This window comes from Balaenoptera ricei, chromosome 1 (genome assembly GCF_028023285.1).
Source record: "Balaenoptera ricei isolate mBalRic1 chromosome 1, mBalRic1.hap2, whole genome shotgun sequence".
NCBI lineage: Eukaryota > Metazoa > Chordata > Mammalia > Artiodactyla > Balaenopteridae > Balaenoptera > Balaenoptera ricei.
This window is the reverse complement of record NC_082639.1, coordinates 116,018,122-116,043,537: the sequence shown is the minus strand read 5'-3', so window position 1 is coordinate 116,043,537 and position 25,416 is coordinate 116,018,122. Positions and strand designations below refer to the sequence as shown.

The window sequence follows — 25,416 nt, the reverse complement described above, 5'->3', positions numbered from 1 at the left end:
AAATGCTTAAGATTTACTCTCTTAGCAAATTTCAAGTATACAATACAGTATTATTAGCTATAGTCACCATGCTGTACATTAGATCCTTAAATCTTACTTATTGTTAAATATTTGTTGAATTAAAAAAAGTAGATAGACGAACTTTCTTCCAAGCATGCAAAAACAAGAGAATGATTGGCTGTCTGTGAGTGTGTGTGTACACGCATGTATGAGAGTGCATACATGTATGTGTATATATATGTATGTATGTGTGTGTGTGTGTGTTTGGGTAATAAAAGCTAAACCTAAAGGTTGAAAAGAATATTATTCAGCTGAATTGCCAAAGCCAGAGATTGATGTTAATCTGCACACTCGAGTCCCTTGGTTATTGTAATTTCCTCTAATGCTGAATCCCACTGAATTTCCAAGCCAGTCGTGGCCGTGGCATGAAGTAACTAGCTCACTCCTCAGAGGAGTCTAGAATTTGTCTTGCTGCCATAGAACCAGTAACACACATACTAACTGTGCTGACATTTCCTTCTCCCTTGCTATCTCTCCTCTCTAGCTGAACTGTCTTGGTTTGCACAACTGAGTGTCTGCCTCTGTTTCCATGCCATACATTTCATCCTCCTGAGAGTGAAATTCTGTAAACCTTAACTAGGTTGGCAAAGTTAAGGTTTTTTAACATTCCTTTGCTTCATCTATTAAAATACCAACTGCACAATATGAATTATGGAACATTGCTCTGAACTGTGTTTATTGATAACAGTAATCTGTGTGTTGTATACTGGAGTCTCAACCGAGAACCTTACTCCACATGAATTGATTATAAGAAAAGGGGCAGGAAAATGTTCTGAATTATGGCCATTCCTCCCCTGTGTCCACTGCCCTCTGATCTCTGGAATGGGCTCTCCTGACCTCCCTAAAGTTCCTCTTTACGCATTACCTTAACACCAGCTCCATGCATCCACATAACAGCAACCTAAAACCTGTGACAGGAAACAGTGAACACCCACAGGTGTTTCTGGACCTCACTCCAGATCCTCTTTGCTTTCTCCTGACTTACTCCTACTTTGGTGAAGTTGTTCAAATGGTTTCATATCCAGACTTCAACTATCCCTTCCATGACTCTAGTTTGTATGAAAGTAATTGGCTTTCTTCTCTTTAGAAGACCTCGGATTATCTACGAACTTTAGCTGTTTTAGGACCCATTTGCAGTCATGATCTCACTCTACTTGCAGATCAGCTGGTGAGTAACCACTATAAGGTCTGCTGGCTGGTGCCATTTATTTGACATCTCAGGGCGTACGGTACTCCGGAAGGCATCCACTGTCCTCCACAGAAGTAACACCGTAGACCAAAAGGTTTATCAGGCCCCTCTTATTCCAGAGGTTCAGTGTTCTTCCAGAATTTGCAAGGTTTCGAAGCTGTCATGATATAAGCCCACTAGCCACTTGTGTTTACCCATGACTAATGCAGAAAGCATGATGAGTAAACATGAAGTTAATCAGTGAGGTTAAGTAGCTAGTCATAGTCAAGAGGGCCACTAATGTCACATTCCTTTCTATATATCTGAGGAAGGATTCACATATTTGTAATGACCTTCTACTTCTGTCAAGCTCCAGGTGTGTCAGTCATTAACTGGGTGAATGTTTTAGGTACTATTTAAACCAATAGCTATTTTATAGAAAACTCACCCCCTTCCAGGAGTTTCAGTCAAAAAACAATAGAGATAGATGGTTCTTCCAAGATCTCCTCTTGCCACTGCAACTCTGAGAACAGGAAGTAAGGGATAAGTGGCCATATGGCTTACCTTACTTCTTGTATATTTGAGAGTCATTCAAGGGAATATAGTTTTCTAATGACCCTCATGTAAGTCTGCTGGATAACAAAGTTCTAATGTTGGAACTCTTTTCATCTACTGACATTTATAATAAAAAAATTTTTGAGTGTAACTTTGCCATAATTATTCATTTTGATTAAGATATTTACAGGAAATAAACCGTTTATTTTCTCTAACTAATGAAACTGAAAGCTAAGAACATTGGTGGGAGGAGTCTCAATACTGTTTCCTAACTTCCCTCTCTCTGGGAAAGCACAGTGTGAGGTAGTCAGCACTAAATCAAGTTTTTGTCTAGCCAGTGCCCTTTTTCCTTGTTGTCTTTCAAAATACTTCTTTTTCCTCTGCCCTTCAGGAGATTATAAAATTCTGCAGTTCAGTCTCTGTGAGCTTTACTGATTTATCGTCCTACGTAAGTAAAATAAGCAGTGATTCTTGCATTTCTAAAGAAAACCTCAAGGTCTGGACTACTGTGGAGGACATTTTCACTGAGGTAAGGCTGGTAGGGATTTCTCTAGAGAGCTGTGGGTACCTGATTGGTAGCCTCAAGATGAGAAGGGGAGCTTTAGTCATGAAAAATTTGGGGGGAAAGGTTTTATATCAACTATATTCAGAAAAGTGAAAACAGCAGTAGCTTGATTCTAATCCTTTACTGCCTAGGCAAATAATAGACATTTTATTCCACTACAACTGAAGCCTGAACAAAGGGAGATGCATTTTGACTATAGAAGATATTAAAATGTATTCCCAGGCAACTATCGGCATGAGCTATATTTAGAGAAAAGGTTTGGTTTCCTTCCCTGGAAGATACACAGGAAACTTGGTGGCTGTGGTGGGGGCCTGGGTGAAAGTCAAGATAGGGGCATGATAAAAGTATCATAAAATAATATTGAGTAAAAAAATACATCTGGTTATAAAAGTGTATTGTATGGCATTGTCCTAATTTTAGAAACACACACACAGAGGAGAGCAGAGAAGTTTCAATTCCACAAGTACAGTTATACAAAACATGGCTTCTTTACCTCTCTTAAGACAGTTTACTTTTTCTTTTAGACTCCATTTTACACCAGCTGCCAGTGTTGTTATTTCAGTTTCTCTTAGGATTACTTTCTGCCTTCCTGAAAATTAATACTTTTTTTTTTCTGGTGGCAAGGCATAGGAGAGAGGCAGAGAGAGGTAATTACAAATAGATTTCTATTGTCTACTTTTAGAATTGTTTAAAGACTTTCTGTATGGCCTGATACAGTAATATTTTATATGTGCTTGACTAGAATATAAGATTTTTAATATTCATTTCAGAATCTTATGTATGTTAGATAAATGCTATTAATTACACTTATTATATTTACTTTCAGTAGGCAAATACACAATTAAAACTGTTGTATTTCCCTAGGAGTTGGACGTTTTATCATTGTGTTGTGCTCTGATGATACTTATCTTCAGACCTATTTAAAACCACAGTAATATAGATAAACTGGTTTTCTTTTACTTACTCTTTGCATGATAAATATTTTTCTTTTATTTTTCCACTTTTAAGTGATCTTTTATTAACAATACATTGGCAGATTTCTTAAATCCAAGTCGACCAATTTGTCACTTAAGCTTAACCGGTTAGACCCTTTATGTTGATAATTAACATATATTGTCTTGTATCTGCTTTCTTCATTTCAATTTATGATACTTCTATATTCTCCTTTTTTGATTTGTTTTTGTTTTTTACTTATACCCCTATCTGACTTACCATTTAAGACAAATACATTAATGAACTGTCATATTCTTTGTCCTCCCTCTCTCCCTCCACCATGTTGATATACTTCCTGCTTCTCTTCTCTTCAGTCAGGGCTTTATTTTTTTTTTTAAGGCATAGACACACCTAATCACGTTAAGTTTTCACTCTTACTTACCTTTCAGCTTACAGTTTTTCTTGACTTTATATATTAATTTTTACTGACTATTACTTCCAATAGATGTTTCCATATGGGTCTTTGTCTGCCAAAACTACCAATGCCTTGAATACAATAGTGTTTGAGGCCCTCATATTTAAGTATCATTTGGACTAGATTAAAAATTCTACTCTAAAAATTATTTTTCCCTCAAGATAGATGGGGAGTACCTCTTCTCTTACCCCTGGGACTAGATATGTTGTGAAATTCACAATCTGGAAACTTCAGAAAGGCTATTTAATGAATCTAATTTATTATCTGGGGAGAGGGAGCTAAGGTCTGCATTTTATATTTTTTTCTTCCAGTTTTATTGAGACATAATTTACATATGGCACTGTATGAATTTAAGGTGTGCAGCATAGTGATTTGATTTATATCCATCATGAAGCGATAAGCATAATAAGTTTAGTGAACATCCATCATCTTATATAGATACAAAATTACAGAAGTACAAAAAAATTTTCTTTTTCTTATGAAGAGAACTCTTAGGATATACTCTCATAATAACTTTCATATATAACATACAGCAGTGGTAATTATATTTATCATGTTGTGCATTACATCCCTAGTACCTATTTATCTTATAACTGAAAGTTTTCACCTTTTTCCTGACTTCATCCAATTCCCTTTCTCCTCTTGGGTTACTACAAATCTAATTTCTTTTCTATGAGTTTGTTTGTTTGTTTTTGCAGTATAACTGACCTAAAACATTGTGGTAGTTCCTGTTATGCAACATAGTGTTCCATTCTTTCTTTCTTCTTTTTTTAAACATCTTTATTGGAGTATAATTGCTTTACAACGGTGTGTTAGTTTCTGCTTTATAACAGAGTGAATCAGTTATACATATACATATATCCCCATATCTCCTCCCTCTTGCATCTCCCTCCCACCCTCCCTATCCCACCCCTCTAAGCGGTCACAAAGCACCGAGCTGATCTCCCTGTGCTATGTGGCTGCTTCCCACTAGCTATCTATTTTACATTTGGTAGTGTATATATGTCCTTGCCACTCTCTCAGTTCGTCCCAGCTTACCCTTACCCCTCCCTGTGTCCTCAAGTCCATTCTCTATGTCTGCATCTTTATTCCTGTCCTGCCCCTAGGTTCATCAGAACCTTTTTTTTTTTTTTTTAGATTCCGTATATATGTGTTAGCATACAGTATTTATTTTTCTCTTTCTGACTTACTTCACTCTGTATGACGGTCTCTAGCTCCATCCACATCACAACAAATAACTCAACTTCGTTTCTTTTTATGACTGAGTAATATTCCATTGTATATATGTGCCACATCTTCTTTATCCATTCATCTGATGATGGACACTTAGGTTGCTTCCATGTCCTGGCTATTGTAAATAGAACTTCAATGAACATTGTGGTACATGACTCTGCCGCAGACCAGCTGCAGAAAGCTAGAAGTTCCTGGCGGTGAGGGGTAAGGAACTGAAAAGCACCAGTATGGGGTCAGAAGGGCCAAGACAACTGATGGTTGCAAGGCAAGTTTATTCAAAGAGCATGAATGTATATATAGGTTTAGTACGGAACGAATACTAGACAACAAATCAGTAAACCTTGTATTTCCACATAATTCTGTCGCCACTATCTATGCGCCACTATCTATGCGTCAGCATGCCTTATGGGCCATTCTTTGGAGATACAGACTTCCCCCTCAGGGCAGCATGTCCTTCTTCTGGAGAACAACCAGGGGCTCTTAGATCCAGAGCAGGCACCTGGAACGAAACTGGCCGCAAGCCATTTTCCTTTTTTACGCTCATTACCGCAGCGTCAGGAGTGCATACCAAGAAAGAGACAAGCAGTTCTCCGGAAAGCAGAAAGCTGAATAAGCTTACAGCTTGGGGGCCACCACATGACTCTTTTTGAATTATGTTTTTTTCAGGGTATATGCCCAGTACTGGGATTGCTGAGTCATATGGTAGTTCTATTTTTAGTTTTTTAAGGAACTTCCACACTGGGCTCCATAGTGGTTGTATCAACTTACATTCCCACCAACAGTGCAAGAGGTTCCCTCTTCTCCACACCCTCTCCAGCATTTATTATTTGTAGATTTTTGATGATGGCCATTCTGACTGGTGTGAAGTGATACCTCATTGTAGTTTTGATTTGCATTTCTCTAACGATTAATGATGTTGAGCATTCTTTCATGTGTTTGTTGGCAATCTGTATATCTTCTTTGGAGAAATGTCTATTTAGGTCTTCTGCCCATTTTTGGATTGGGTTGTTTGTTTTTTTGATATTGAGCTGCATGAGCTGCTTGTAAATCTTGGAGATTAATCCTTTGTCAGTTGCTTCATTTGCAAATATTTTCTCCCATTCTGAGGGTTGTCTTTTGGTCTTGTTTATGGTTTCCTTTGCTGTGCAAAAGCTTTTAAGTTTCATTAGGTCCCATTTGTTTATTTTTGTTTTTATATCCATTTCTCTAGGAGGTGGGTCAAAAAGGATCTTGCTGTGATCTGTGTCATAGAGTGTTCTGCCTATGTTTTCCTCTAAGAATTTGATACTGTCTGGCCTTACATTTAGGTCTTTAATCCATTTTGAGTTTATTTTTGTGTATGGTGTTAGGTAGTGTTCTAATTTCATTCTTTTACATGTAGCTGTCCAGTTTTCCCACCACTACTTATTGAGGAAGCTGTCTTTTCTCCATTGTATATTCTTGCACCTTTATCAAAAATAAGTTGACCATATGTGTGTGGGTTTATCTCTGGGCTTTCTATCCAGTTTCATTTACCTATATTTCTGTTTTTGTGCCACTACCATGCTATCTTGATTACTGAAGCTTTGTAGTATAGTCTGAAATCCTGGAGCCTGATTCCTCCAGCTCTGTTTTTCTTTCTCAAGATTGCTTTGGCTATTCGGGGTCTTTTGTGTTTCCATAGAAATTGTGAAAATTTTTGTTCTAGTTCTGTGAAAAATGCCATTGGTAGTTTGATATGGATTGCATTGAATCTGTAGATTGCTTTGGGTAGTAGAGTCATTTTCACAGTGTTGATTCTTCCATTCCAAGAGCATGGTATATCTCTCCATCTGTTTGTATCATCTTTAATTTCTTTCATTAGTGTCTTATAGTTTTCTGCATACAGGTCTTTTGTCTCCTTAGGTAGGTTTATTCCTAGGTATTTTATTCTTTTTGTTGCAGTGGTAAATGGGAGTGTTTCCTTAATTTCTGTTTCAGATTTTTCATCATTAGTGTATAGGAATGCAAGAGATTTCTGTGCATTAATTTTGTATCCTGCTACTTTACCAAATTCATTGATTAGCTCTAGTAGTTTTCTGGTAGCATCTTTAGGATTCTCTATGTATAGTATCATGTCATCTGCAATCAGTAACAGCTTTACTTCTTCTTTTCCGATTTGGATTCCTTTTATTTCTTTTTCTTCTCTGATTGCTGTGGCTAAAACTTCGAAAACTATGTTGAATAATACTGGTGAGAGTGGGAAACCTTGTCTTGTTCCTGATCTTAGTGGAAATGTTTTCAGTTTTTCACCATTGAGAATGATGTTGGCTGTGAGTTTGTCATATATGGCCTTTATTATGTTGAGGTAAGTTCCCTCTGTGCCTACTTTCTGGAGGGTTTTTATCATAAATGGGTGTTGAATTTTCTCGAAAGCTTTTTCTGCATCTATTGAGATGATCATATGGTTTTTATTCTTCAGTTTGTTAATATGGTGTTAATATGGTGTATCACATTGATTGATTTGCATATATTGAAGAATCCTTGCATTCCTGGAATAAACTCCACTTGATCATGGTGTAGGATCCTTTTAATGTGCTGTTGGATTTTATTTGCTAGTATTTTGTTGAGGATTTTTGCATCTATGTTCATTAGTGTTATTCGCCTGTTGTTTTCTTTCTTTGTGACATCTTTGTCTGGTTTTGGTATCTGGGTGATGGTGGTCTCGTAGAATGAGTTTGGGAGTGTTTCTCCCTCTGCTATATTTTGGAAGAGTTTGTGATGGGTAAGTGTTAGCTTTTCTGTAAATGTTTGATAGAATTTGCCTGTGAAGCCATCTGGTCCTGGGCATTTGTTTGTTGGAAGATTTTTAATCACAGTCTCAATTTCATTGCTTGTGATTGGTCTGTTTATATTCTCTATTTCTTCCTGGTTCAGTCTCAGAAGGTTGTGGTTTTCTAAGAATTTGTCCATGTCCCAGGTTGTCCATTTTATTGGCATATAGTTGCTTGTAGTAATCTGTCATGATCCTTTGTATTTCTGCAGTGTCAGTTGTTACCTCTCTTTTTTCATTTGTAATTCTATTGATTTGAGTCTTCTCCTTCTTTTTCTTTATGAGTCTGGCTAATTGTTTATCAATTTTGTTTATCTTCTCAAAGAACAAGCTTTTAATTTTATTGAGTTTTGCTATTGTTCCTTCATTTCTATTTCATTTATTTCTTCTCTGATCTTTATGATTTCTTTCCTTCTGCTAACTTTGGTGTTTTTTTGTTCTTCTTTCTCTAATTGCTTTAGGTTTAAGGTTAGATTGTTTATTTGAGACGTTTCTTGTTTCTTGAGGTAAGATTGTATTGCTATAAACTTCCCTCTTAGAACTGCTTTTGCTGCATCCCATAGGTTTTGCGTCATTGTGTTTTCATTGTCATTTGTTTCTAGGTATTTTCGATTTCCTCTTTGATTTCTTCAGTGATCTCTTGGTTATTAAGTATGTATTGTTTAGCCTCCATGTGTTTGTATTTTTTACAGATTTTTTTTCCTGTAATTGATATCTAGTCTCATAGCATTGTGGTCAGAAACGGTACTTGATATGACTTCAATTTTCTTAAATTTATCAAGGCTTGATTTGGGACCCAAGATATCATCTATCTTGGAGAATGTTCCATAAGCACTTGAGAAGAAAGTGTATTCTGTTGTTTTTGGATGGAATGTCCTATAAATATCAATTAAGTCCATCTTTTTTAATGTATCATTTAAAGCTTGTGATTTCTTATTTATTTTCATTTTGCATGATCTGTCCATTGGTGCAAGTGGTGTTAAAGTTCCCTACTATGATTGTGTTACTGTCGATTTCCCCTTTTATGGCTGTTAGCATTTGTCTTATGTATTGAGGTGCTCCTATGTTGGGTGCATAAATATTTACAATTGTTATATCTTCTTCTTGGATTGATCCCTTGATCATTATGTAGTGTCCTTCTTTGTCTCTTGTAATAGTCTTTATGTTAAAGTCTATTTTGTCTGATATGAGAATTGCTATTCCAGCTTTCTTTTGATTTTCATTTGCATGCAATATCTTTTTCCATCCCCTCACTTTCAGTCTTTATGTGTCCCTAGGTCTGAAGTTGGTCTCTCGTAGACAACAGATATACGTTCTTGCTGTTATATCCATTCAGCCAGTCTATATCTTTTGGTTGGAGCATTTAATCCATTTACATTTAAGGTAGTTGTCGATATGTATGTTCCTATTACCACTTTTAAAAATTGTTTTGGGTTTGTTATTGTAGGTCTTTTCCTTCTCTTGTGTTTACTGCCAAGAGAAGTTCCTTTAGCATTTGTTGTAAAGCTGGCTTTTTTGTGCTGAATTCTCTTAGGTTTTGCTTGTCTGTAAAAGTTTTAATTTCTCCATCGAATCTGAATGAGATCCTTGCTGGGTAAAGTAATCTTGGTTCTAGGTTTTTCACTTTCATCACTTTAATTATGTCCTGCCACTCCCTCCTGGCTTGCAGAGTTTCTGCTGAAAGATCAGCTGTTCACCTTATGGGGATTCCCTTGTATGTTATTTGTTGTTTTTCCCTTGATGCTTTTAATATTTTTCTTTGTATTTAATTTTTGATAGTTTGATTAATATGTGTCTTGACGTGTTTCTCCTCCGATTTATCCTGTATGGGAGTCTCTGCACTTTCTCGACTTGAATGACTATTTCCTTTTCCATATTAGGGAAGTTTTCAACTATAATCTCTTCAAATATTTTCTCAGTCCCTTTCTTTTTCTCTTCTTCTTCTGAGACCCCTATAATTCAAATGTTGGTGTGTTTAATGTTGTCTCAGAGGTCTCTGAGACTGTCCTCAATTCTTTTCATTCTTTTTTCTTTATTCTGCTCTGTTGTTGTTATTTCCACTATTTTATCTTCCAGGTCACTTATCCATTCTTCTGCCTCAGTTATGGTGCCATTGATTCCTTCTAGAGAATTTTCAATTTCATTTATTGTGTTGTTCATCATTGTTTGTTTGCTCTTTAGTTCTTCTGGGTCCTTGTTAAACGTTTCTTGTATTTTCTCTAGTCTATTTCCAAGATTTTGGATCATCTTTACTATCATTACTCTGAATTCTTTTTTAGGTAGACTGCCTATTTCCTCTTCATTTTTTTGGCCTGTGGGGTTTTACCTTACTCCTTTGTCTGCTGTGTGTTTCTCTGTCTTCTCATTTTGCTTAACCTTACTGTGTTTGGGGTCTCCTTTTCACAGGCTGCAGGTTCGTAGTTCCTGTTGTTTTTGGTGTCTGCCCCCAGTGGCTAAGGTTGGTTCAGTGGGTTGTGTAGGCTTCCTGGTGGAGGGGAGTAGTGCCTGTGTTCTGGTGGATGAGGCTGGATCTTATCTTTCTGGTGGGCAGGTCCATGTCCGGTGGTGTGTTTGGGGGTGTCTGTGACCCTATTATGATTTTTGGCAGCCTCACTGCTAATGGGTGGGTTTGTGTTCCTGTCTTGCTAGTTGTTTGGCATAGGGTGTCCAGCACTGTAGCCTGCTGGTCATTGAGTGGAGCTGGGCCTTAGCGTTGAGATGCAGATGTCTGGGAGAACTTTCGCCATTTGATATTACATGGAGCTGGGAAGTTTCTGGTGGACCAATGTCTTGAACTCAGCTCTCCCAACTCAGAGGCACAGGCCTGACACCTGGCTGGAGCACCGAGACCTTGTCAGCCACACAGGTCAGGAGAAAAGGGAGAAAAAAAGAAAGAAAATAAATCAAGTTATTAAAATAAAAAATGATTATTAAAAATAAAAAAATTAAAAAGTAAGAAAAAAGGGAACAAAGAAGAAAAATAAGAAAGAAAGAAAGAGGAGAGCAACCAAACCAAAAAACAAATCCACCAATGATAACAAGTGCTAGAAACTATACTAAAAAACAAAACAAAACAAAACAAAAAACGGATGGACAGAAACCTAGGACACATGGTAAAAGCAAAGCTATACAAACAAAATCACACACAGAAGCATGCACATACACACTCAAAAAAAGAGAAAAAGGAAAAATATATATATATTGCTGCTGCCAAAGTCCACCACCTCAATTTTGGGATCATTCGTTTTCTTTTCAGGTATTCCAGAGATGCAGGGTACATCAGGTTGTTTGTGGAGATTTAATCCGCTGCTCCTGAGGCTTCTGGGAGAAATTTCCTTTTCCCTTCTTTGTTTTCACAGCTCCTGGGGTTCAGCTTTGGATTTGGCCCCGCCTCTGAGTGTAGATCTCCCGAGGACGTCTGTTCTCACCCAGACAGGATGGGGTTAAAGTAGCAGCTGATTAGGGGGATCTGGCTCACTGAGGCTGGGGAGAGGAAGGGGTATGGAATGCAGGGTGAGCCTTCAGCAGCAGAGGCCAGCATGATGTTGTAACAGTCTGAGGCACACCGTTTGTTCTCCTGGGGAAGTTGTGCCTAGATCACGGGACCCTGGCAGTGGCGGGCTGCATAGGCTCCTGGGAGGGGAGGTGTGGATAGTGACCTCTGCTTGCACACAGCCTTCTTGGTGGCTGCAGCAGCAGCTTTAGCATATCATGCCCGTCTCTTGGCGTCTGTGCTGTAGCTGCAGCTTGCACCCCATCTCTGGAGCTCATTTAGGTGGTGCTCTGAACCCCCTCTCCTCGTGCACCCCAAAACAATGGTCTCTTCCCTCTTAGGCAGCTCCAGACTTTTTTCCAGACTCCTTCTCAGCTAGCTGTGGCTCACTAGCTCCCTTCAGGCTGTGTTCATGCAGCCAAACCCAGTCCTCTCCCTGGGATCTGACCTCTGAAGCCCGAGCCTCAGCTCCCAGTCCCCACCCGTCCCGGCGGATGAGCAGAGAAGCCTCTCGGTCTGGTGAGTGCTGGTCGGCACCGATTCTCTGTTCAGGAATCTCTCTGCTTTGCCCTCTGTACCCCTGTTGCTGCGCTCTCCTCCATGGCTCCGAAGCTTCCCCCCACCACGCCCTGTCTCAGCCAGTGAAGGGGCTTCCTAGTGTGTGGAAACTTTTCCTTCTTCACAGCTCCCTCCCACTGGTGCAGGTCCTGTCCCTATTCTTTTGCCTCTGTTTTTTTCTTTTTTCTTTTGCCCTACCCAGGTACGTGGGGAGTTTCTTGCCTTTTGAGAGGTTTGAGGTCTTCTGCCAGCATTCAGTAGGTGTTCTGTAGGAGTTGTTCCACATGTAGATGTATTTCTGATGTATTTGTGGGGAGGAAGGTGATCTCCACATCTTACTATTCTGCTCTCTTGAAGGTCTCATGATTCGCTATTTCTATACATTTCAAATCAATCACCACAATAAGTCTAGTTATGATTGTCACTATACAAAGATATTACATACTTATTAACTATATTCCTCACTGTACATTTCATACACATGACTCATTTATTTTGCAGCTGGAAGTTTGTACCTCTTAATCTCCCTAACATTTCTTTGCCCCCCACCCCCACCCTCTGGAGAACACCCATTTGTTCTCTGTACCTGTAATTCTGTTTATGTTTTGATATGTTTGTTCATTTGTTTTGTGTTTTTAGATTCCACATATAAATGAAATCATACAATGTTTGTCTTTCTCTGTCTGACTTATTTCACTTAGCATAATACCCTCTAGGTCCATCCATGTTGTTGCAAATGGCAAGGTTTTATTATTTTTTATGCCTGAGTAATAACCCATCATATATATTTACCACGTCTTCTTTATCCATTCATCTACTGAGGAGCATTTAAGTTGTTTTCATATCTTGGTTATTGCAAATAGTGCTGACGTGAACATTGCAGTGCATATATCTTTTCTAATAGTGTTTTTGTTTTCTTTGGATAGACACTCAAGAGTGTATCTTGAGTATCTGGATCATATGGTAGTTTTATTCCTAATTTTTTGCAAATCTCCATGTTGTTTTCCATAGTGGCTGCACCAGTTTACATTCCCACCAACAGAGCATGAGAGTTCTCTTTTCTCCATATCCTCACGAACACTTGTTATTTGTCATCTTTTTGATATAATAACCATTCTGACAGGTTAGTGATGTTAAACATCTTTTCATGAGCCTGTTGGCCATCTGTATGTCTTCCTTGGAAAAATGTCCCTTCAGATCCTCTGCTGATTTTTAAATTGGGTTGTTTGTTTGTTTGATGTTGACTTGTATGAATTCTTTGTATATTTTGGATATCAACCCATTGTCAGATATATTGTTTACAAATATAGTCTCCCATTCAGTAGGTGGCCTTTTGGTTTTGTTGATAGTTCCCTTTGTTGTGCAAAAGATTTTTAGTTTGATGTAGTCCCATCTATTTATTTTTGCTTTTGTTTCCCTTACCTGAGAAGATATATCCAAAAAAATATAATGAAGACTGATGTCAAGGTGTGTACTGCCTATGTTTTCTTCTAGAAGTTTTATGGTTTCAGGTCTTACATTTAAGTCTTTAATTTGTTTTGAATTTATTTTTGTATGGTGTGAGAGAGTAGACCAGTTTGATTCTTTTGCATGTAGCTGTCCAGTTTTCCCAACACCATTTGTTGAAGAGGCTGTCTTTTATGCATTGTATATTCTTCCCACCTTTGTCAGATTAATTGCCCATAAAGTGTGGCTTCATTTCTGGGATCTATTCTGTTCTGTTGATCTATATATCTGTTTTTGTTCCATTACTATACTGTTTTGATTACTGTAGCTTTGTAGTATAGTTTGAAATCAGGGAGCATGGTACCTCCAGCTTTGTTCTTCTTTCTCAAAATTGTTTTGGCTTTTTGAGGTCTTTTGTGTTTCCATACAAATTTTAGATTTTTTTTGTTCTAGTTCTGTGAAAAATGCCATTGGTAATTTGATAGGGATTGCATTGTATCTGTAGAGTGCTTTGGGTAGTTTAGTCATTTTAATAATATTAATTCGTTCAATCCATGAACATTATATCTTTCCATTTTTTTGTGTTGTCTTCAATTTCTTTCATCAGTGTCTTATAGTTTTCCAAATACAGGTCTTCTACCTCCTTAGTCAGATTTATTCCTAAGCATTTTGTTCTTTTTGATGTGATTATAAATGGTATTGCTTTCTTAATTTCTGTTTTTGATAGTTCATTGTTAGTGTATAGAAATGCAACAGATTTCTATATATTAACTTCATATCCTGCAACTTAAGTGAATTCATTGATGAGTTTTAGTAGGTTTTTTTTGTGGTGTCTTTAGGATTTTCTATGTATAGTATCACTTCATCTGCAAACAGTAAAAGTTTTAGTTTTTCCTTTAAAATTTGGATTCCTTTTATTTTTCTTTGTTTCTAGTTTGGCTGCTGTGACTAGGACTTCTAATACTATGTTAAATAAAAGTGGTGAGAGTGGGCATCCTTGTCTTGTTCATATATATATGATTATTTTAAGTTGCTGACCTCTTAAATTTAAACACATTTTAACAACACTGCATTTCCTCCCCCCTTTCCATGTTTAAAATTTTGACATCATATTCACATCTTTTTGTTTTGTGTATCCCTTAGCAACTTATTGCAGATATAGATGATTTTACAACTTTTGTCTTTTAACCTTCCTACTAGCTTTATACATGGCTAATATATTACCTTTACTGTATATTTGCCTTTACCAATGAGATTTTTTTCCTTTTATGTTTCATGTTTCTTTTCTTTTTACTTGGAAAAGTCCCTTTAACATTTCTTTTAAAGCCAGTTTGCTGGTGCTGAACTCTTTTAGCTTTTGCTTGCCTGTAAAGCTTTTAATCTCTCCATAAAATCTGAATGAAAGACTTCCTGGCAAGAGTATTCTTGGTTGTAGATTATTCTTTTTCATCACTTTAAACATATCATGCCACTCCCTTCTGGTCTGCAGAGTTTCTGCTGAAAAGTCAGCTGATAGCCTTATGGGAGTTCCCTTGTATGAAACGTGTTGCTTTTCCCTTGCTGATTTTAATATTTTCTCCTTATCTTTAATTTTTGCCATCTTAATTACAGTGTGTCTTGGTGTGGTCCTCTTTGGGTTGATCCTGTTAGGGACTCACTGTGCTTCCTGTCTGTTTCCTTACCCAGGCTAAGGAAGTTTTCAGCTATTATGTCTTCAAATATGTTCTCTGCCCCTTTTTCTCTCTCTTCTCCTTCTGGGACCCTCCTATGATATGATGAATGATAACATGTTTGATGTTGTCCCAGAGTTCTCTTAAACTGTCCTCATTTCTTTCTTTTTTTTTTTTTTTTTTGTTCAGCTTCAGTGATTTTCATTATTCTGTCTTCCAGCTCGCTGATCTGTTCTACTGTATCATTAGCTCTACTGTTGATTCCTTCTGGTTTATTTTTCATTTCAGTTATTTTATTCTTCCTCTCTGTTTGTTTCTTCTTTATATTTTCTAATTTTTTGTTAAAAACTTCTAACTTTTCACTCTGTTCATCCAATCTTCTCCCGAGTTCTTTGAGCATCTTTATGGTCACCTCTGTGAACTATTTATTGGGTAGGTTGCCTACCTCCACTTCACTTAGTTGTTCTTCTGAGGTTTTATCTTGTTCCTTCATTTGGAACATATTCCTCTTTAGCTTCATTTTGCCTAATTTCTTGTTTTATTTCTGTGTATTTGGTACATTGGTTATGTTTCCTGACCTTGGAGAAGTAGTCTTTTGTAGATGTCCTATTTGTCCCAGCAGTGCACTAACTACCTTCTGGTCACCAGAGCAATATGCTCTAGGGCTGCAGTCCCCAACTTTTTGGCACCAGAGACCAGTTTCATGGAAGACAATTTTTCCACAGACCAGGGTGGGGGGAATGGTTTCGGGATGATTCAAGCACATTACATTTATTATGCTCTTTATTTCTATTATTATTACAATGTGATATATAATGAAATACTTATACAACTCACCATAATGCAGAATCAGTGGGAGCCCTGAGCAGTTTTCCTGCAACTAGATGGTCCCATCTGGGGATGATGGGAGACAGTGACAGCTGAAGTGTGTTGCTCATGTCCAGTCTACTCTGTAATCTCGTTTTGGTTGCTGACACTGCAGAAAACCCTGCTTCACAAAGATAGGATGTTGGAAATGGAAGCAGGCTTTTCAGTGCTTTTGTGGCAATTTAAGGATATTCCACCTTGACTTTAATCCAGAATGTATGGAGATTTGAAGTTGTCTCAAACATACTTTTAAGGCCACTGTCATTTGCAGTCTCAAGCAGTTGATCCTCTTCTAGCATGGACAAAGTAGATTCACCTGGCTTATTCACAAATGAGTTGTAGATCCATTCCTTCCCAGTTCCGGGGTCTTTTGTGGTTGGGAAGTAATGCTCAAACTCTCTTGAAAGCTGAGATAGGTGATCGTGCACCAGGTGGGAGAAAGAAGGCCCTGGCTCACTCTCTCAAAATCTTTGCTAATGTTTGAAACATATCAAAAATCCCAATGTTCACTCGTCACCCCCCTAATTCCAGTTTGGCTTTGAATGAAGTCACTTTATCTACTGACTTGAACACAGTTGTAGTTCTCCCCTTAAGTGACAGATCGAGTTTGTTGAGCAGGTTGAATATGTCACACAAGTAAGCAAGTTTTTTTTTTTTTTTTAATTAATTAATTAATTAATTTTTAGCTGTGTTGGGTCTTCGTTTCTGTGTGAGGGCTTTCTCTAGTTGCCGCGAGCGTGGGCCACTCTTCATTGCGGTGCGCGGGCCTCTCACTGTTGTGGCCTCTCTTGTTGCGGAGCACAGGCTCCAGACGCGCAGGCTCAGTAGTTGTGGCTCATGGGCCCAGTTGCTCCGCGGCATGTGGGATCTTCCCAGACCACGGCTCGAACCCGTGTCCCCTGCATTGGCAGGCAGATTCTCAACCACTGCGCCACCAGGGAAGCCCAGTAAGCAAGTTTTGAGACCCGTTTTGTGTCACTGAAATGTGCTGCCAATGGTGCCTGTTTTTCTAAAAGAAATCTCTAAGGCAGCTCTCATAACTCAAAAACTCTGGCCAATGATCGACCTTTAGAAAGCCATCTCACTTCTGTGTATAAGAGAAGACGTGTGTGCTCTGTGTCCATCTCCTCACAAAGCTACATGAACAAATGTGAGTTAAGGGCATGTACTTTAATGTGACTGATAATTTTAATCACATCCTGCAAAACGTTGTTAAGTTCAGGTGACATTTTTCGGCTTATCAGCATTTCTCTATGGATGACACAGTGTTTAGACTCACATTCAGAAGTGACCTATTTGGCCTGAGTAGTGAAACCAGAAAGCCGTCCAGTCATGGCAGCCGCTCTGTCTGTGCATATACTAACACAAAATGACCAGTTCAGTTTTCCTGATATGTAATCATTCAAAGACTTGAATAGTTCTGCAGCTGTGGTGTTGGTTGGCAACAAAAGTGCACATAACATATCCTCATGCGCATCCTCCTGAAAAATATATTACACAAAAACAAGCATTGTTGTTTTGTTGTCAACATTGGTACACTCATCAACCTGGATTGCATACCACGGTGACTCATTAATCCTCTCTAACAATTATGCCTCAGTATCCTCTGCTATTTCATCAGTTCGTCTAGTTATGGTGCTAGCCGAAAGAGGAACACGTGCCACCTTTGAATTGCAGCCTCTCCTAAAATTTCACAACAAATGTCCTTAGCAGCAGGCAGGATCAACTGTTCACCAATAGTAAAGTGCTTCTTAGCTTTAGCAATGCAATTAGCCACTAAGAATGTTGCTCTCAGTGCAGACACATGTGATGAAGTGGTGGCCTTCGATAATTGCTTCTGTTCTTCGTGTTCACATGTTTTTGTTTTGAAAAAATCCAGAGGATTGTCTTTTCATGCAGGGTGCTTGGTCTCCATGTGGTGAAACAGTTTTGAAGCTTTCATGGCTTCGTTGGATAGCTGGTCACCACATACTATGCAAAGTGGGCTTGGAGAATGTTAATCACCTGTTGCAATGAACCCGTAATTTAAGTAGGACTCTTGGTATTTTCTTTTAAATGCAGCTTTCTTTTTGTTGGCAGTCTTAAGAGTCTTCTGCTGTCTCATCATTGGGTCTTTCCCCATTTTCAAAGAAGCTCTCCAGTGACTTTTGTTTTTTACTCATTTTGGCTAAGGTTAGCTTGCCAAAACTGTGACTGAGACAAGTGCATGGTGCGGGAAAGAGGCATGGACAGTAGTAAATAAAATAATGGGCCAGCCATGTGCAGACTAAAATTAGTGTCGGATTCTGACTTAAGCTCTGCCACCAGATGCAGCTGTACAATTGAAGTGCATCAACTCACTTGCCACTATAAAGCCTGCCACCAGATGCAGCTTAATTGTCACTTGCCACTCACTGATAGGGTTTTGATATGAGTCTGCAAGCAATTGATTTATTATGGTCTCTGTGCAGTCAAACCTCTCTGCTAATGATAATCTGTATTTGCAGCCGCTTCCCGGTGCTAGCATCACCGCCTCAGCTCCACCTCAGATCATCAGGCATTAGATTCTCATAAGGAGTGCACAACCTATATCCTTCGCATGTGCAGTCACAGTAGGGTTTGCGCTCCTATGAGGCTCTAATGCCACCGCTGATCTGACAGGAGGTGCAGCTCAGGCAATAATGTGAGCAATGGGGAGCAGCTGTAGATACAGATGAAGCTTTGCTTGCTTGCCTGCTGCTTATCTCCTGCTGTGCAGCCCTGTTCCTAATAGGCCATGGACTGGTACCAGTCTGTAGCCCAGGGTTTGGGGGCCCCTTCTCTTGGGGTTCCCCCTATGAGAGCTATGCAAGTCCTTCTTTTGTGGCCAGCTGACTATCGTGGATAGTCTGGTAAGTGTGGCTGGCCCCAGTTGGTTGCCAGGCCCTGCCTTGTGCCAAGGACAATGGTTGGTGAGGCTGGGTCACAAGGTGACTGGCTGTGCAACCTTGGGTGTCCCAGGGACAGTGCTGGCCCACTGGTAGGCAGGCCAGCAGGCTACAGGTTCTGGCGTGTCCCAAAACTGGTGCTGGCCACTGGTGAGTGGGGTTTGGTCATGGGGCAGCTGGCTGAGGGGTCCAGTGTGTGTCGGAACTGGTGTTGGCCTGTTGGTGGTTGGGTCTGGGGCCCAGTGGCCCCAGGGCTGGAGTCAGCCTGCTAAAGGACGGGACCAGGGACCAGGGCTTACTGGGACTAGGGCCGGCTCACTGGTGGGTGAAGCCAGGTCTCAGGGCCTCTGGTTACAGGACCCTGGCGGTCCTGAAGCTGGTATAAGCCTGTTGGTCATTGGGGCCAAAGCCTAGTGCCACTGGCTAAGGGGTCCAAGTTGTCCCAGAATTGGTTTTGGCCTACTGGCAGGCAGGGCAATGGCCCAGGAGATTCAGGGGCTGTTTCAGGCCTGCTGGTGGATTGGCTGGTTTTTGATAAGGCAGGCTGCAGCACTGTGGTGGTCCTGGGCCGGTGTGGGCTCATCACTCTATGGGCCTGATCTAACTGAGGTTGCTCATGATCTCTCAAGAAGGAATAATTCACAACCCTGGGAATTTGAACATTCCAATTATAAAAAAAGGTACACAAACACATGTTTCTTAACTAAAAGAATTCTTGACTTGAAACAGAAAACTGGAATACATACCATACATTGAGTGCCATCAAGGAGGTGCACAGGGCTCTAAAGAGGCCCAGAAGAGTGACACTCACTCCCAAATCAGGCCCCTGGTAGCTTTCAGAAGACAAAGCCTCAGTTGAGTCTTGAATGCTCTAAGGAGGTATTCAGAGGAAGAGAGATGGGAATGGCTTTCTAGGCCTTGGGAAGGGAATTAACAAAGTCATGAAATATGAAAAAGTAAGGTGTGGTGTGTATTTCTAGAGCAAGAGACATAAAAATTACAGAGGTAAAGAAAGAGGCAGATTATTCAAGGTATTTTAAGCCAGCCTATGGATCAAGAACTTTTTCAAAGAGAAAATGGGGAACTATTGAAGGATGTCAAGTGGGATAGAACCGTGGCTTTATAGAGAGATATCTGGCTCTATGAAAAGAACTGATTAGAGAAATTAAGCCTGGAAGGAGAAAAATCAAGCAGCCATTGAAATAATTCCAGCCAATAAATGCTGTGATCCTGTCCTAGAGAGAAGGGAGAAGTCCAACAAATGGACACTGATATGGGCACATAGGACACAGGGAACATGGTCCACACCCCAGGGAGAGATGATGCTAATGAGAACTGACTAGGGAAGTGCCAAGTGGATGGACTAGGGTTGATACCCAGCGTGGAACTGTAGTGCTATGACAGAAGGATATTTGTATAAGGTGAGAGGTTGCAGCCCATTTTGTTCATAGGCCACTTCAGACATGGTGGAAAGAGTCATGAACCAACAAGGCAGACATTCAAGAAGTAGGCTGCAGCTTCAATAAAGGATAGGAGGAGGAATCAGGGACTTGGACACTGCGTAGTCCATACTTGACACACTGCAACCATTGCTTATTTCTGGACCTCCTTCCACCATACCCACCCTTAAACCAACTCAAGATCATCATTAAAATGGGAGAATTTCTTAGAAGTTTCTCATACAGCAGTTTTCAACCCACTTTCCGCAGTAACACGTCTGGTAATTAAGTCTCTTTTTGTCACACACACCCATGGATAATACTTTGACATATGCCATTAACTCACATAGACATAACCAGTCTTTTAAATTGTCTGTAAAAAGGTGCAACACTGTATGTTTTTTTTCTCTTGCAGGCACGTACCTAACTTGAGAGATGGGGAATGAATTCAAGAGAATTATTCTGCTGAAAGGATTTCAGTACATCAGTGATTATCAGTTTAGCGTGATTAAGTGTTTACTGGCCAAGGATTTAAGACTGACTAGTAAAATGCAAGATGAATATGACAGAGTTAAGATTGCTAACTTGATGGAAGCAAAGTTCCGTGGGCCTGCCTGTGTTGACAAATTAATAGAATTGGTCAAAGATATAGAAGAAATTAAAGACCTTGCTAAAACTCTTAAAAATGAGAAGTTAAAAGGTACTTGGAAGAACCTCTTTCACACTCTCTCCGTACTGACCTCAACCTTAAATAGAACCCTGATTTGGTCAAAGTTTAGACCTCTCTTTTCCAACTTAGGACTCAGTAGCCATGACAATGGTAGTACTTTAGATGCCAACAAATTGACAACTTAGAGGATGCCTTTCCTACAAAGAGATCTGATATGTTTTAGAGGGTGTATTTTGGGGGTGTGGGCAAAGAAAATATTAGAAGGAGCTGATGAGAAAGGCTGAGGCTTCCATACATTAGAAAGGTTAGACAATGATGAAACAAAATTAGAACATGTAGGTTCTTGAAATATTTAAATCAGTAAATATGCATGCTCTATTATCATATTTACTCCATCATTTTTATACTTTCTAGAAACAACTCTGAGGCAGTACTTAAATAAAAACCTGCCTCTGAGAGATGTGAAGAACTTGCCTCTTATAAAACCACTGGATTAGGAAAACATATTTTAAAAAGTCAAAGTCCAGTATCACCACTTTGTCCCATCACAAATTAGATTATATTCATTTTCTCTGGTTTCAGTAATTCAAATAAGTCTTCTGTAGAAATTGACCCACCACTAGCATCATGAAAACTTTAGATTCTTAAAAGGAAAATATAGAATAAGTGGATTGTAAAAGGGTTCGACTGAGCTAGATAGGAGTCCAGAGGACAGGAAGAATATGCTCGTGGTACAGGGGACAAGAAAGGAAACCACTGAGGAAGTCTGAGCCAGTACCTATACCTATGCTGCTACTGCTGGCCACCTATGGACAAGCTAAGCTAATGCAGTAGAGGCAGATACCAGCTTACCCAGATCCACAAGCAGGAAGTGACAGGAAATAGTATTGAAGGTGCTTCAGGTATCTTAGACCAACTCCTCTGGATTTATCATGTTCTCTTTTACCACATCAGTTATTAGGAGAAGCAGAGCAAAAGAAGCAACTCCAGTGAAAAAAAGCAAGCTGAATAAACCCAGTCCTGACCAATCTACATCCAGTCCTGACCAATCTACATCCACCACTAATAAAGCTTTGGGACCTGAATCAATCAAGGATACACCTGTGAAGGTAGGATGGCTAAGGTCCCACAAAAGGAGATTTTACTGTGGCTTTTCTACTTATTACCTTCTTATGAACACTTAGTTCTTTATTCATTTCTCAACATGCAAATAAACGAATCAGAGAAAAGGGGATCCAGGGCCAGAGTGAAAATTAATTTTAGAGCCAGTGAATTAATAGGTACTGATCACCCATTATGTTTCCGAACTACTGTGCACTTTAAATTGTGTAATATAATTCCCTATGGTGGAAATATGAAATCATTACCCCTCTTTTAGATGTATATTAAAATAGCAATCAGATTAGGAAAACAGCTTGCCAAAGCCTACTCAAAGAGACTAAATTCAAACTTAGATTTTCTAAATCCAAGTCCACTGCTCCTCTCATCAACACAGAAGTGAGTATAGGAATGACATGTATAAAATTTTCCTTACTATTGGTATGAAGCCAACATACATGTGCACTGCTTACCTTCTGGCCATCTCTTCAGATGATGGACTATATGTAGTTCCCTGGAGTTCCCAAGGACATAAATTTTAGTATAATTAGAATCTAGTAATAAAAGTTTGATTTTCTCAGTAGTAAAGATGTGTTTCTTTTATTATTGAAAAGTATTAACCAGGGGAAAAAACCCTACTTTCAGGAAAAGAAAACCACAAAAACTAATGAATCTAAGAGGATGAATCTAAAGAAGGAGCAGAGTCAGCTTCCAGGATTTTTAGTAACCAGCACACAGTCAACTGAGAGCCTTCCCCAGACTCCTCAAATGCTTCCACCAAAGCCATCCAGCAGTTCCTCAACCAAGGTACCATTTCCCTGTTCCTAATACGTTCACCACCCTACATCATATTATAAGGATCCTCATGACCTTGAAATAGTTTCTCAGTAATCCCTTACTATATAAAATTTCCTTATATAATAAAATCACCCATTAATTTATCAAATGCAGATATTGAGACCTCAATGTATTCTAAGTCCTGTGGCTTTTGGCAAGGTATGCATTTATGAAATAATTCCTGACCTCAAGAATGTGACTGTCTTATGTTTGGTCCTGAAATAGGGAATGGGAGTGGCCAGACAATGAGACATGACTATAAGGGTATGTTTCTCCCTTTCACCCCTTTCCCCTTAACCACAGGTCTAGACTAGTTCTCAGAATTTTATGCTCTTTCCCATGTCAGGTGTTTGCACATAGGCTCTTTCCTTGATTGGGAATTCATTATCCCTGTCTCTTCTCTGGCTCAAATGCATTCAACCTTCAGGTACCAACCTGAATTCCTTCCCCAGGCAAGTTCTCACTGAAACAACCCCTTTCAAGAAAGGATCAGATACTCTCATTGTTTGCCTTCACAGGACGCTTTACTATTCCTTTATAGTACTTATCACAACTGTGATAACTCTACATTTTTCTTTTCTTCTGGACAAGGAGCTCAGATTATAGGTAACCTGTCCCAGAGGAAGACAAGACAGGGGTGGGAAAGTGATTTCACACCTGTAGACATTGACTCTTATTCCAACCTGCTTTTTGTTTTGCCCTGTGGTTATACGAAACCCAGGACTATGGAGCCTTTATTTGAGATGAATGGGCACTAAAAGATGGCCCCAAGACAACATGAAGGGTAGGCAAGAGCAAGATTTAAAACACTATTCTCTAACATAGTTTCTCACCTAAGACCCAAGCTGCCCTCTGACTCAGGCTGCATCCCCCCCCACCCCCACCCCCATCACATGCCCCTTGAAGACAGACCTCCCATATAAAGGGACTCTCTATTTGGAGTGTTGTTTCCTTGTTGTCATTTTTCTTATTAGTTCCAAGAGTCCATATTTCGTCCAGTAATCTTTCCCAAAATATCAGTAGGTTTCTAGGAGCCTGAAGAGCAGATATCAGAAACCCACTTGTGTATTTTCTTGATCAGAAAGTCATAGTTAATAAACATCCTTAAATGCAGCCAATTTTGGACTGAGATTTGCTTCCCTTATAACCAGGGAAGTTTACCTTCCTGCTTTGGCCAGTTTGCATCAGATGTAGGACCTGGATTCCATCCCACACCAATGAAATTTCATCTGAGCTTTTAATATTTGGAGAGTAAAATTTGTAATCCTAGTTGAGATAGGAGAAGGATAGGTAATACAGGTATCTGTATATGTGCTATTACTTCAGAAAAAAATTGAAAACTTAAGACTCTACGTTAAAAAAGAGAAAAGAAATGATGTTGTGTTCTATGTGACTTTGAAAATCATTATCAAGAACTAAAGAAAAAAATCTTTTTTTCTCGAGAAAAAAAATGACATAGCCACCAAAATTAATGACTTAAAAAGGAAGACCGTATCTCAGAAACAGAGTCAGCTTCCAGGAACTTCAGCAACCAGCACATGCCCAACTGGGAGCAGCTGTCCAGTGAAATCTATACCTCCACCAACACCATCCAGCAGTTTCTCAGTCAAGGTACCTGCTCCCTGTTCCCATTCCTTGTACCTCCTACAACATAAGTACAAGAATTATCATAATCTCATTTCCCACAATTTACCATTTATTTAATATAATCACTCGTTCATTTTTCCGTGTATGTTTTGTGATCCCACTCTATTCTAACTCCTTGGCTATTTACAACACATGTATTTATGAAATAATCTCTAATTTTGAGAGGGTTACATTCTTGTGTTGATTAGCAAGAGGAGGGGAAGGTGACCAGACAAGTCAAGATGAATGTGTGTTCACCCCTACATTCCACTTTCCTTGGCCCTACTCCCCTTTTTTCACTGACCACATGATAGGGTTTATTTTCAAAGTTCTGTGCTCCTTCCTATGTCAGATGTTTTGACACGGACTTCTTTCTTTGTTTGGAATCACTTGTCCTGATTCACCACTGGTTCAGGTGTCTTCACCTTTCAGGTGCAAACCTGAATCTCTTCCTCATACAAGTCCTCACTGATATCCCCCTCCCAGAATACATTAGGTATTCCTCTTTTTTTTTTTTTTTAATAAATTTATTTATTTATCTACATTGTATTTTTGGCTGCGTTGGGTCATTGTTGCGGTGAGTGGGGGCTACTCTTCATTGTGGTGTGTGAGCTTCTCATTGCAATGGCTTCTCTTGTTGCAGAACATGGGCTCTGGGCGTGCAGACTTCAGTAGTTGTGGCTCATGGGCTCAGTAGTTGTGGCTCGTAGGCTCTAGAGCGCAGGCTCAGTAGTTGTGGTGCATGGACTTAGTTGCTCCGTGGCATGTGAGATCTTCCTGGACCAGGGCTCGAACCCATGTCCCCTGCATTGGCAGGTGGATTCTTAATGGCTGTGCCACCAGGGAAGTCCTAGGTATTCCTCTTGTTTGTTTTCAAAGATCCGTTTCCTTTTCCTTTTTAGCACTTATTGCAACTGTAATAAATGTACATTTTTCTTTGTTACCATACTATAACATCAGTTATAAGGTTCCTGTCAACTGAAGAAAAATGCACAACCTAAAAGTTGAGAGTTATGTTTTATTCGG

The 25,416-nt window shown here is 39.4% G+C and overlaps 1 protein-coding gene across 2 annotated transcripts in view; it reads left to right on the top strand.

Moving 5' to 3' along the window:
* Positions 1–2,063: 2,063 nt before the first annotated feature.
* Positions 2,064–25,416, top strand: part of LOC132372176 (gamma-interferon-inducible protein 16-like) — a 52,487-nt gene continuing 29,134 nt past the window's right edge. For both annotated transcript variants that reach the window (XM_059934367.1, XM_059934365.1), the window contains exons 1-5: positions 2,064–2,312; positions 20,575–20,859; positions 21,784–21,938; positions 22,573–22,734; positions 24,208–24,375. In XM_059934367.1, coding sequence (XP_059790350.1) covers positions 20,595–20,859; positions 21,784–21,938; positions 22,573–22,734; positions 24,208–24,375 — 750 coding nt within the window. In that variant the 5' untranslated portion in view covers positions 2,064–2,312; positions 20,575–20,594. The remainder of the gene's footprint in view (positions 2,313–20,574; positions 20,860–21,783; positions 21,939–22,572; positions 22,735–24,207; positions 24,376–25,416) is intronic.